General features: G+C 55.1%; 1 protein-coding gene across 1 annotated transcript in view; it reads right to left on the bottom strand.

Annotated features, from left to right (window-relative positions):
* Window positions 1-1,756, bottom strand: part of BCR (BCR activator of RhoGEF and GTPase) — a 136,624-nt gene extending 134,868 nt beyond the window's left edge. The window contains exon 1 of the mRNA XM_003938577.4: window positions 34-1,756. Coding sequence (XP_003938626.3) covers window positions 34-1,312 — 1,279 coding nt within the window. The 5' untranslated portion in view covers window positions 1,313-1,756. The remainder of the gene's footprint in view (window positions 1-33) is intronic.
* Window positions 1,757-13,114: the final 11,358 nt, after the last annotated feature.

Raw genomic sequence — 13,114 nt, 5'->3', positions numbered from 1 at the left:
GGTGTGCCCACGCACGTGGCGTGAAGAACTCACCTGCGTCTCCATGGAAGGTGCCCTCCCCATCGTTGGGCCAGATCTGCCCGGTCTTGCGGACGCCCACTATGGTGGCCTCGGACACGACAACCGGGCAGTGCCGGTGCCGCTTATGGCACTGCGGCGTGGGAGGGCTGCTGCTGTCGAAGGACTGCTGCGAGTTCTGCGAGGGAGAGCGGCTCTTGTCCCGGAACATGCGGTAAGTGGTGGGGCTTGGGGACACGCGGCTGGACTGGCCAGAGGAGAAGTCCTCCTCGCTGGAGGTGAGGTTCTCGTTGGAGCTGCAGTCTGGGGTGTAGCCGCCTCCGCAGTCCTCAAAGCTCCGGGGGGAGTAGGACCTGCGGGGCCAGGTGAGGCGCTTCTCCTGCTCCGAGGTGCTCTGGCTGCGCAGGAGCGGGCTCTTGCCCTCCCCTTCCATCATGCCCCCGACATAGATGCTCTGGTAGGGCTGGTACTCCAGGGGCGGCCAAGGGGGCCTGCCACCACCATTGGCGTTGATCAGGTTGTCCTTCAGGAAGCGGGGGTTCAACTCGGCGTCCTCGTAGTCGCCGTCGAGGCCGCAGTTGCTCTCCGAGGAGCGTCCGCGGTAAGGGGGCCTGGGTGCATCCCCCACGCTGGAGCCCGCGCTGTGCTGGGACTTTTTGCGCTCCATCTGCATGGCCTGGCTGCCCAGGGAGCTGATGCGGTCCGACACCTCTTTGTCGTTGACCTTCACCAGGCCGCGCTCATGGTGAAACTCGACGTTCACGTAGAAGGGCTTCTCGGCGTCTGCGCCGGGCTGGCCATGGCCCTTGCGGATCCGCTCGAAGTTGGACCTGAGCGCCGCCACGCTGGCTGGGGGCCCCCGGTCGTCCCGGTCCCCCGACGCGGCGGTCCCGGGCCTTCGGGCGGCCCCGGGCCTGGCCTTGCCAGGAGAACCCTCTCCGTCGGGCCGCGCCTCTGGCTCCTCGGCGGGCGGCAGGTCGGCTCCGTCGGCTGGCGCGGGTTGCGGGCGCGGCGCGGGCGCGCGGGGCTCCGGGGCGCCGTCGGGGGTCTGCGCCGCGCGCCGGAAGCCCCAGCGCTGCCGGTCATAGCTCTTCTTCTCCTTGGCCAGCAGCGTCTGCAGGTAGATCATACGGAAGCGCTCCTGGTTCACCTCCTGCTCCAGGCGCCGGATGGAGGCCTTGCAGCGCTCCAGCTCCTGCTCGATGTCACCCACCGAGCGCAGCTCCATGCGCGGCGGCTCGGAGTCCGGGAACTGCGCCTTCCACGCCTCCGCGAAGCCCACCGGGTCCACCATGGTGCGGCCGACCTCACCTGCGCCGCCGCGCTGCGCGCCGGGCCCGTCTCAGCGGCAGCGCGGCGGGCTCGCCAGGCCCGGCCTCGGGCGCCGGGCGGCCCCCATGGCCCCGCGCGGCGGCGGCGGCGAACAATGCCCGCCCCCTCCCCGGTGGCAGGTGAGGCGGCGCGGGGCGCTGGGCGCGCGGGCGCGGGGCGGGGCGCGCGGGGGGGGGGAAGGGCGCGGGCTGCGCGCGCCGCTATTGTGTGCGGGGCTCCTCCGCGCGGCGAGGCGCGGGCGCTACTACCCTGCGCTCCGCCCGGCCGCCGCTAGACCCTGGCCGCGGCCCGCGCGCTCCTCCCCTCTCGCTCCCGCGCCGTCCCGCAGCCACGCCGCCGCCGCCTCCCAGGGCTCTGCGCTCGGCCCGCCGGCTGTAGCCGCACTCCCGCCCGGCCCGCACTCCGCGCCGCAGGAAGGGGAGGGCCGGGGGGCGGTGGCCGCGGCGGCTGACGGAGCCGGGCGGGCCTCTTAAAGGGGCCGCGCCGTGGGCATCGGCTGGAGGCATCCGGAGGCGTCTTCCCCATCGAGCCGCCACCCTCCCTCCCGTCCCTGTGCCTTTTGGGAAACTGAGGCCCTAACAACTGCGAATTGGACTGTCCAAGTCGCAGCCCAGGGGCCCCCCATAAACAGGACACCGGACTCCCTGGTCCAGAGGGACCTTTCCAACAAAGAGGGCCGGGTCAGTTCTGCAGTCCTGGAACGGGAACATGTGGCTCCCCTCCAGCGAGGAGGACTTCTCCTCTGGCTAGTCCAGCCGCGTGTCCCCAAGCCCCACCACCTACCGCATGTTCTGGGACAAAAGCCGCTCTCCCTGGCAGAACTCGCAGCAGTCCTCGGACAGCAGCAAGCCACCCCTCGCCCCCACGCCGCAGTGCCATAAGCGGCACCGGCACTGCCCGGTTGTCATGTCCGAGGCCACCATCGTGGGTGTCCGCAAGACCGGGCAGATCTGGCCCAACAGTGGGAAGGGCACCTTTCATGGAGAGGCAAGTGAGTTCCTCGAACGTCACAGCCCGGCCTCTAACCAGCATCAAGGCTGGGCACTCTAGGGACCACCCAGCAGGGCCCAACTCACAGAAAGGCCAGGACCAGGCAGGTCACCCAGCGATGCAGAGAGGGCCAGGCTGGGTCACCAATGCCAGCACCCCGATTTCAGCCGGCCTCCCACATGGTGGACCTGCTGTGGGTGACTGCCACACAGGGTCATCACAGCAGGACCACATGATGGATGATAAATAGGAATTTCTCCCTCAGGTCACTCAATACCCACTCCTGTTTTCCTGTGTGCTGAGCCGTACGTTTGTTCCCTGGCCTCTCCTGAGCTCCAGAGGCCAGTGTCGTTTTTCCAGCGTGGACCTGACTCAGAACTTCCCTAATTAGCCTCCCTCTAAGGGGGCCACCAGCCCAGAGCAGGAGTGAAACAAAATCTTTGATGGTTCTCTAGGGACAGAGAGATCCGAGACACAGCAGAAAGCGCTCTGCAGGGAATCTGATGGGCACAACATGAAAATACCCAAACCAACCTTCTGGGTTAGGGGGAAAGGAAACAGGATTTGGGAAATGAATTACTGGGCTTAAGTCCTGACCTCCTCTCTCTCTCTCTGCCTCAGTTTCCTGGAAGTGAGAAGAACATTCACCTCCAAGGGCTGTTGTCCCTGTGTAGATGTGAGGGATTATCATTCCCTCCTCCAAGTGCCAGTGTCATCTGGAGCAGATGCTTTGACGTCCAATCTAAAGTACGGAGCCCAGGCTAGTAGCCAGGCTAGCCCTGCATAGGTTCAGGTCTCCCCACCGACTGTGTGACCCAGCAATGTCTGTCCCCTCTCTGAGCCTCAGTGTTACCATCTGCTCTTCATTTGCCAAATCCTGCCTCCTTTTGCCCTAACCCGGCAGGCTGGTTTGGGTATTTTCATTTTGCGCTCGTCAGACTCCCTGCTCTCTGCCGTGTCTGAGATCTGCGGGCTTCCCTAGAGAACCACCACCGATTTTGTTTCACTCCCTGCTCTGGGCTATCCTGTCTTCCACCCAGCCTGTGGGCCACGGTACAAAATGTTGAGAACATCCTATGTGAAATGCCCGGATGGGGCAAACGTAAAACACACCCTGATAAATGATGCGTAGGGATCATTTCGTGATTGCCTGTTAATATTATTGTCCTGGAGAACATTCCCGCTGCTGGGAAAATCCCTGGGACCCAGTTTCTAGTCAGGGTGGTAGGTGCACAGCTCACTGATGCCCTCTGCAGGCGCTGATAACCTCCTGTCATCTTGGTCCCTTGGACCCAGCTGATCTCAACCCCTTCCTGTTTGGCTGCAAATAGCCCATTTTGCAGGTGAAGAGACTGAGATGCAAGCGATGCCGTGGCTTTGGGGTAATGGAGAATAAAGGGGCTGGAATCCCAACAGTACCACACTGAGCAGTGCTCTCATCCTCAGTGACCTCTTTTTTTTTTTTTTTAGACGAAGTGTAACTCTTTTTCCCAAGGCTGGAGTGCAATGGTGCGATCTTGGCTCACCGCAACCTCTGCCTCCCAGGTTCAAGCAATTCTCCTGCCTCAGCCTCCTAATTTTGTATTTTTAATAGAGACGAAGTTTCTCCATGTTAGTCAGGCTGGTCTTGAACACCTGACCTCAGGTGATCCGCCCACCTTGGCCTCCCAAAGTGCAGAAATTACAGGTGTGAGCCACCACACTCAACTGTGGCCTCTTCTTTAAAGTGGATATGATAAAGGCCAGGCACAGTGGCCCACACCTGTAATCCTGGTGCTTTGGGAAGCCGAGTCAGGAGGATCACTTGACCCCAGAGGTTCAAGACCAGCCTGGGCAACATAGCAAGATTCCATCGCTACAAAAAATTTAAAAATTAACCTGGCATGGTGACACGTGCCTGTAATCCTGCCTGCTCAGGAGGCTGGGGTGGGAGGATTGCACTGAGCCTAGGAATTTGAGGCTTCATTGAGCTAGGATCATGCCACTTCCCTCCAGCCGGGGTAATAGGTCAAGACCCTGTCTCTAAATAAACTCTGAACTCTGAAGCTGTTTAGTTTAAGTTTGCACACTCTGTTCTCTTGGCATAGCAAATGGCTTTTTGTTATGCACAAAGACACATCCAGATAGTGGCTTTCTTCCTTGTAGAACAGCCTCTTCTGGCCCCAAGGACACTGCTCTATCCTTAGGACTTCCCTGAAAGCATCCTTATCTTGGGCCTCTGGGCCTTTCCTGCAGAATTTTCTTATCATCCATCCCTCCCTAGGGCATGGGCATGAGATTCAGTCACACGTAACACTCTGTAATCTCCCATTCAGTGTCTGTCCCAACTAGATCTAAACTCTGCAAGGTCATAGACCTGTTTGTCTTGTTCCCCTATGTCCCCCATATAGGGAGCTCGTGGTAAGTGCTCAGCCAGGACTGGTGGAATGAGGAACCGGATGTGTGCGTGGCCCGCAGGGCAGACAGGCCACCACGAGTGATGCGTGTGTATAGGGGAGGAAATGATAAGGCATTCCCAGCCCAGCCATAGCAGAGGTGTGTGTGCCCTGTGGGAGAAGGCAAAGGCTTGCCAGGGGAGGTGATGCCCGAGCTGGTCCTAAGCACAAGGACCAGGTGGACAGAGGACGAGGAGGCTTCAAAGTTGTATTTGAGGGCTGGGCGCGGTGGCTCACGCCAGTAATCCTAGCACTTTGGGAGGCTGAGGCGGGTGGATCATGAAGTCAAGAAATCAAGACCATTCTGTTCAACATGGTGAAACCCTGTCTCTACTAAAAATACAAAAAATTAGCTGGGCATGGTGGCATGTGCCTGTAATCCCAGCTACTCAGGAGGCTGAGGCAGGAGAATTGCCTGAACCCAGGAGGCGGAGGTTGCGGTGAGCCGAGATCGCGCCATTGCACTCCAGCCTGGGTAACGAGCGAAACTCCATCTCAAATAATAATAATAATAATAATAATAATAATAAAACAAAGTTGTGTTTGAGGAATAGCCAGGTTGGGAGATGAGGCCGATGTGGGCAGTAGGGAGTGGGGTCAGAGGTAAGGCAGGGCCTTGTAGGCCTGTATAAAATTTGCGGTTTATTCTAAATGCAAGGAAAAACTGCTCAAAGGTTCTAAACCTGCACTGTCTGATAGAACTTTCCAGCACCATGGGCATATTCTGTAATCTGTGCTGCACAATACGGCAGCCATGAGCTGCCCCATGTGATTACTGAGCATCTAAAATGGGGTTGGGGCAGCTGAATAACTGAATGTTTGGTTTCATTTTAGTGAGTTTCAATTGCCACAGTGGCGGCTGTTTTAGACTGCACAGGGGCAGTGGGTTACTTGCTGTGGTCTATTGCATGGAAGGTTGGGCATGGGAGGTGGGAGCAGCGGGTGTTGTGGTTGGGGACCGTGGCAATAGTTCATGAGGAGGGCAGAAACAAGGTGACCCAGAGAAGGGGTTGGATTTCAGGAGCATTCTGGAAGGAAAATTCATGGGACTTGTAGATGGAGTGGGAGTAGGGAATGAGGGAGGGCCAGCTACAGGGCTGACTTTGGGATGCTGACTGCAACTGGCAAGCAGAGGAGCCCGCGTAGGGCCTCAGGTCCCCATAGCCCATCCACAAGCAGGAGCCAGGCAGATGAGGGTGACCCCATGGCACCAAGGAGCAATCAAGACCTCAGAGAGGAAGTGGAGTGTCGCCAGTGATTCTCTGGTGTTTCTAGCCACGGGGCTGAAGACTGTCTCCCTGCCTGCATGAGGCTGGAGGGAGAAGGGACAAGGTCTGGACTAGGGGGGAAGTAGAGGCAGAGAGACTGAAAAGGGACTGGCCAGGGAGATGACAGGAACCCAGGAGTCTGAGCGAAGACACAGTGAAGAAGGCAGAGCCCCATGCTGCCAGCTGCCATGCCCTCAGTGGGAAGGATGCTAGCTTCGTCTGGTGTCATGAGGCCAGCAGTGTAGAGGTGGGCCCTGGGGCTTGGCTGCAGAAGCTGGAGGCTGGATGAGCCCTGAGCACTACCCCAGGAGCCTTCTGAGGGGTTCAGTGGGAGTAGGGGGCTTCACCGAGTGCTCCATAGCTGTCTCCGAGTAGTGGGTGACATGTATTTTCTTCATCATTATGCTCTTCTAAATTCTTCATAATAAAATGCCTATCCATGGCCCATGCCTATAATCCCAGCACTTTGGGAGGCTGAGGAGGACAGGTCGCTTGAGGTCAGGAGTTTGAGACCAGACTGGCCAACTTGGTGAAACCCCGTCTCTACTAAAAATACAAAAACTAGCTGGCTGTGGTGACTCCAGAAGCTGAGGCAGGAGAATTGCTTGGACCAGGAGGTGGGAGGTTGCAGGGAGTGGAGATAACTCCACTGCACTCCAGCCTGGATGATGGACTCTGTCCCAAGAAAACAAACAAACAAACAAAAACCCCGCTATCTCCTGTAATTAAAAAAAGGAAAGATTTTTTTTTTTTTACAACTTTATTGAGGTATAATTGAAGTATCATAAACTGCGAATAAGGAGTACGTGATGAGTTTTGACATCTGTGTATACTTTAAAGCCATCACCACAATTAGGTAACAAGCATTTCCATCATCCTCAATCCATGTTAGGTTTTTAAGTCTCAAAACTAAAATAGTACAGAGAACTGGGGTTTTTGGTGATGTCCCCCAATTTTCCTCGTTCTCTGAGTGTGGTTACATGATTCTATTATTTATTCATTTACTTATATATTTTTTGAGATGGGGGTCTCGCTCTGTCACCCACGCTGGAGTGCGTTGTTGCAATCCTAGCTCACCGTAGCCTCCAACTCCTGGGCTCAAGTGATCTTCCTACCCTGGCTTCCTGAAGTGCTGGGATTACAGGCAAGAGCCACGGCGCCCAGCCGAGAAGTAATTTTAAAATAAAAACAGAACATACACACACCTTCACACACCCTCAGCAGCAGCTGAGGCCACCCTTTCCCTTTACTGGAAGGACACGCTGGGACCCAACAGCCCCCTCTGCTGGAGAGAATGCAGAACTTCTGATGCCTCAAAGCCCGGGGATGGAAAGAATGCTCAAGTGTCACCCAACGGATAACAGAATAGAGGCCGGCAAGGTGGTTCACACCTGTAATCCCAGCACTTTGGAGGGCCGAGGCAGCTGGATTATTTGAGGTCAAGAGTTTGAGACCAGCTTGACCAACATGGTGAAACCCTGTCTCTACAAAAAAATTAGCCTGATGTGGTGATGCATGAGTGTAGTCCCAGCTACTCAGGAGGCTGAGGCAGAAGAATCGCTTGAACCCAGGAGTCGAAGGTTGCAGTGAGCTGAGATTGCACCACTGCACTCCAGCCTGGGTGACAGCATGAGATTCCATCTCAAAAATAAAAAAAGAAGGAGGAGGAGAAGTTTGAGAGCAGTCTGGGCAACGTAGTGAGACCCAATCTCTAAAAAAAAAAATATTAAAATTAAAAAATTACCTGGGCATTGTGGCATGTGTCTGTAGTCCCAGCTACTCTGGAGGCTGAGGTGGGAGGCTTGATTGACCCTGGCAGAAAGTGCGACAGATTAAAACTCCTGTGCCGATCAGTAGTGGGATTGTGCTTGTGAATAGCCACTGCACGCCAGCCTGGGCAACATAGCCAGACCCCATCTCTGAAGGGGAAATACATATGCATATATATGAAATTCTAACCCTCAATGCGCCTAGGAGGTGATTAAGTCTTGGGTGGAGCCCTCGTGAATGGATTAGTGGCCTTGTAAAAGGATCCCTGAAGAGCTCTCTCAAATTCTTTTTGCTATGTGAAGAGACAGTGAAAATTCTACAGTTTGTGACCTAGAAGCCCTCACCAGAGCCTAACCATGCTGGTACCCTTACCTTGAACTTCCAGCCTCCGGGACTGTTGTGTGTAAAATTTTTCTTTCTGGTGCCACAAAGAAAAATTAGTTATGGAACAAAGGATCTCTCAGCAAAGCAATTCTGTTTACATCTAGCAGAAAGGGTACCCCCATTAGCAATCTTGCCACAAGAGTACAACAAACAAAGGAAAGCAGACGTATTTCTTTCTTTTTCTTTTTTTTTTTTTTTTTTTGAGACAGAGTTTCGCTCTTTTTACCCAGGCTGGAGTGCAATGGCACGATCTCGGCTCACAGCAACCTCCGCCTCCTGGGTTCAGGCAATTCTCCTGCCTCAGCCTCCTGAGTAGCTGGGATTACAGGCACGTGCCACCATGCCCAGCTAATTTTTTTGTATTTTTAGTAGAGACGGGGTTTCACTATGTTGACCGGGATGGTCTCGATCTCTTGACCTCGTGATTCACCCGCCTCGGCCTCCCAAAGTGCTGGGATTACAGGCTTGAGCCACCGCGCCCGGCCTAGACGTATTTATTTCTTACACATTTGGTATTGTCCTTACTGCTGTGTCTGATCTCCGTTGGCTGGAGCCAGACCTCACAGTCTAAACTAAAACCTGATTGGCTAATAACTTGAAACTTTTCTAAACAGGTAAAAGCAATGGAGAGCAAAAAAAGGAAGTCCAAATAAGGAAGGGACATAGGCTGTGAGCTGGGACATGCCTGTGGGCACGTCCAGTACAGGTATCTTAGTTAACGTACAAGGACATAGAATGGACTACGTGCCTGCAAGGATGTCTAACAGCTACATAGGACAGGGCTTCTAGCAAAAAGCAAGAAGGCTTTTGAAGAAAGTGTTTAAAACAAACTATTATTTCTTTCTTTCTTTTTTTTGGAGACAGAGTCTTCTGTCACCCAAGCTGGAGTACAATGGCATGATATTGGCTCACTGCAACCTCCACCTCCCTAGTTCAAGCAACTCCCCTGCCTCAGCCTCCCAAGTAGCTGGGATTACAGGTGCATGCCACCACACCCAGCTAATTTTTTTGTATTTTTAGTAGAGATGGGGTTTTACCATGTTGGCCAGACTGGTCTTGAACTCCTGATGTCAGATGATCCGCCCACCTTGGCTTTCCAAAGTGCTGGGATTACAGGCGTGAGCCATTGTACCTGGCCACAAACTATTATGTCTAACACTTATGAATTTTTCTTAGACAAGAAAGGAAACTTTGAAGAGGAACTTTTCTACTTCCCACAGGGACTGTGAGAAATACATTTCTGTTGGTTTTAGAACCGCCCAGACAATGGCAGACCATGCTAAGACAATGTACTTGTTTGAGTCTGTTTTTAGTTCTCTGGAGAATATACCTAGGGATGAAATTTCCAGGTCACGTCATGTAGCAATTCGATGTTTCACTTTTTGGGGAACTGCACAGGTGCCTTTTTTTATTTTTGCTTTTTTTTTTTTTTTTTTTAAGACAGGATCTGGCTAAGTCACTCAGCTGGCATCACAGTGGCACAGTCTCAGCTCACTGCAGCCCCAAGCTCCTGGGCCCAAGTGATCCTTCCATTTCAGCCCCCCAAGTAGCTAGGACTACAGGTACACACCACCACGCCCAGCTAATTTCTATGTTTTTTTAGAGGTGGAGTTTTGCCATGTTGCCCTGTTCTCAAACTCCTGAGCTCAAGCGATCTGCCCACCTCTGCCTCCCAAAGTGCTGGGATTACAGGTGTGCACCACTGCACCTGGCTAATGCGCTTGTTTCTAGTTCACCCAAAGGCCCCGTGTGGGTGAGTGCAGTGGCTCTGCCCATGAGGGTCACACAGTCTTCAGGGGTCCCTTCCACCTATCCCTCACCGGGTGCCCAGCCTGGAACTGAGGTCTCTCAACATGATTTCTTTCCACCTCCCCAGCCATCACCCCAACAAGAGGCAGGGAAAGGGGCTCAGAGAGTGACCTCCCCCGACCAAGTCACATAGCAATAACTGGGGGCCCAGACTTGAGCCCCACCTCCTGACTCACAATCAGTACTTTTAACCATTGTACCATCAGGCAAGACATTGCAGATGGCAGGACTTCCTGCCCTCAGATCTGTCTGAGCCTGACTTAAAAGCCTGGGTGGGCTTTTATTCTTTCTTGCTCCTTTTCTGCCCTGTTTCCACCCCTGTTCCCACCCACTTGGGAGGCTGGAGGCCAGAGCAGGGCTCCCTTCAAAGGGGATGTTTCCGTGTGACCACCATCCATCATCTATCATCCATCATCTGTCATCTGTCAGCCCTGGGGGCTGGGGGCGAGATCAGAAAAGTGGGTCATCAATACAGCTGTCCTCTACCCCTCCCCCCAGCCAGAGTGGGGAGCAAAGATCTGAGGGCCATCTTTGGTCTGAGGGTCTCCGTGTGTGTGTGTCCGATGAGAAACGAGCCCTCGTGGAACCACTGTCACAGGATCTGAGTGACTGGGGCTGTAGGCCTTTCCTTCCAGGCCTGGGACCCTCCTCAGGAACTCCACTGCCTTCCACAGAATCAATTATTGATGAAGCCCTGCAGCCAGGATAATCCCAGCGGAGTCTCCTGGCCACCATCAGTAGCATTCACAGTGGGCAAAAAGGCTGGGACAAGGTGAGCTTGTTCCCAAAGATAAGGCCAGTGAGTTGGTCCAGGCTGTGGCTTCCAGTGGGCAGAGGCTCAGAGCACCCTCTGGCCAGGAGTGCCAACCACCTGTAGGGGAAGAGGGAGCCCAGGCCTGGTTTGCCTCCCAGACCCCCCACCACATGTCCCAGAAGACAGGGGGTGAGCCTACTGACAGCTGCCCAGGGACAGGGGGTCCCATGCCTGTTCCCTCACCTGCCTGAGGCCCAGGCTCAGACTGGCTGGTGGCCCTGAATACTGAGGAGGTGCCTGGACAAGGGGAGGAGGAAAGGTCTGTGCTGCCTGGAAGGAGCGTGTGACAGTCACACATCCCGGCTGCTCATCGGCTTCCTTCAGGGGAAGGCTGACATATGGGAGGTGAGATTGGAAGGCCACAGCAGATGGCAGAGGAGCCTGGGAATGGCTGAGAGGGTGTCTCATCTCACACAGTGACTGAAGTGGCAGGTGTCTGTGCATGTGTGTGTGTGGCGGGGTGGGGCGGCGGGGTGTGCCCAGGGTCTGCCCAGTCTCCAGGAGCTGCTTCTCCCTCAGAAGAGGAGGGGTGCCTCTCTGTGCTGTGAGTTTCTTCCTCTGAAACCCCCCACATGCCTTCTCTCGTCCCTGCCCTAGGCTCCCTTGGTTGCTATGTCCACTCTGCAGTCCCCTCCAGGCCTGGGATTCCCTGGCTACCTGCCAGCATCCCCAGGGGCGCAGGGTTCCAAGAGCTGGAGGGAGCTGCCTCCCAGTCTAGCCCTGCCTGTGTGGCCCTAGGGCTTATGCCCCATGCCAAGTCTGGCACACCTGTGGAAATGGGGTGAGGTTGGCACCTGCCGTGTGGGCTGTGGGAAGAGTGAATGGGACAATGCAGAGGGTGGGCCAGAAAACGGGCTCCAGGAAAGCTGAATGCATGAATGAGGAAGAATTAGTACAGCCTGGGCAACACAGTAAGACCCTGTCTCCATGAAATTAAAAAAAAAATTAAAAATTAGCTGGGCAAGCTGGCTCATGCCTGTAGTCCCAACTACTTAGGAGGCTGGGGTGGGAGGATTGCTTGACAATGGAAAGTTGAGGCTGCACTGAGTTATGATCATGCCACTGCACTGCAGACTGGACAACAGTGAGAGACTCCATCTAAAAAAAAAAAATGAGTAAATGAAGCCAGGTGCAGTAGTGTGTGCCTGCAGTCCCAGCTACTCAGGAGGCTGAGACAGGAGGGTTGCTTGAGGCCAGGAGTTTGTGGCCAGCCTGGGCAACACAGCGAGACCATGGCCCTAAAAACAACAACAAAAAAAATTTTAATACAAAAAGAGTTAATTAATGGGTCAATTTAACGGATCCTCTTCCACTTCAATATTCAGTTACCTCAATTGTAGGTGACCTCAGTCCCTCCAATGAGAGAGGTTTGTCTGGGAGTGGTTTCCATCCCACCCCCCAGGCTGAAATGTGAGTTGAATGGATCCTGGTGGCCTCCCCTCCACTCCAGAGGCCTGTGCCAGGGCTGGTAGGAGGGGGAGGCAGGCAGGCACTGAGGGCACAGGGTTGAAGGATGTGAGAGCAAGTGCCCTGCTCTGGTCACTGTGGAGCCTGTGTCACCACGGCTGCAGGGCTGGGAAGGACAGACTTACAGACTCACGTTGTGAGGGCGCAGGGAGCGGCAGTGAAGGGGAAGTCTCAGCTGGGGGACCCTGAGGAGGGCTGAGCTTGGTTGGGGCCATGCGAGTAAACTCCAAAGGGTGGCAGTATGCTGGGGCCACCTTACTGAGGGACATTGAGCCCCAGGGGCGAGGGCACCTGGAGCAGAATCGTGCTGGGATCAGACTCCAAGTGGGATTGGGAGCAGAGGCAGGGGAGGGACCAGGAGTGTGGAAGAGGAGAAGGTTCTCAGGTGAGTCCCATCTTTTCAGCTGTCTGCACCTCGGTCTCCTCACCTGTTAGGCAGGGACAGGGTGGGGGTGGTACTGTGCCTGCAGCATTGGTGTGAGGAAATGAGCTTCCAGAGCACCCCACTGCCCATGGGGCTGGCACAGAGAGCGTGCTCCATAAATGGGGGCTCTTGCTACTCCCGCAGGAGGCTACTCCCTATCCGCTCCTGGATGACTTCTGCTTTGGGGAACACTGGGTCAGAATTTCCACCAGAAGTGGGTTCGAGTGGGTGGTGGGTAGTGGTGCCTGCTGGGGTCAGCGGTGACCTGGGCTCTGACCTCTTCCTCTTGGGAGCTGAGGTGTAGAGTTCCAGTTGCTAGCAACATTGTGTGAGGCTGCACCATGAGACTAGCTGTGCACGCATTCTGAGGTATACTTAGTAGGCTGGTGCTGGGGACGCAGCA

Source organism: Saimiri boliviensis, chromosome 21, assembly GCF_048565385.1.
Source record: "Saimiri boliviensis isolate mSaiBol1 chromosome 21, mSaiBol1.pri, whole genome shotgun sequence".
NCBI classification, from domain to species: Eukaryota; Metazoa; Chordata; class Mammalia; order Primates; family Cebidae; genus Saimiri; species Saimiri boliviensis.
Note: the sequence above shows the minus strand (reverse complement) of the source record. Positions and strands in the feature narration are given on the sequence as shown.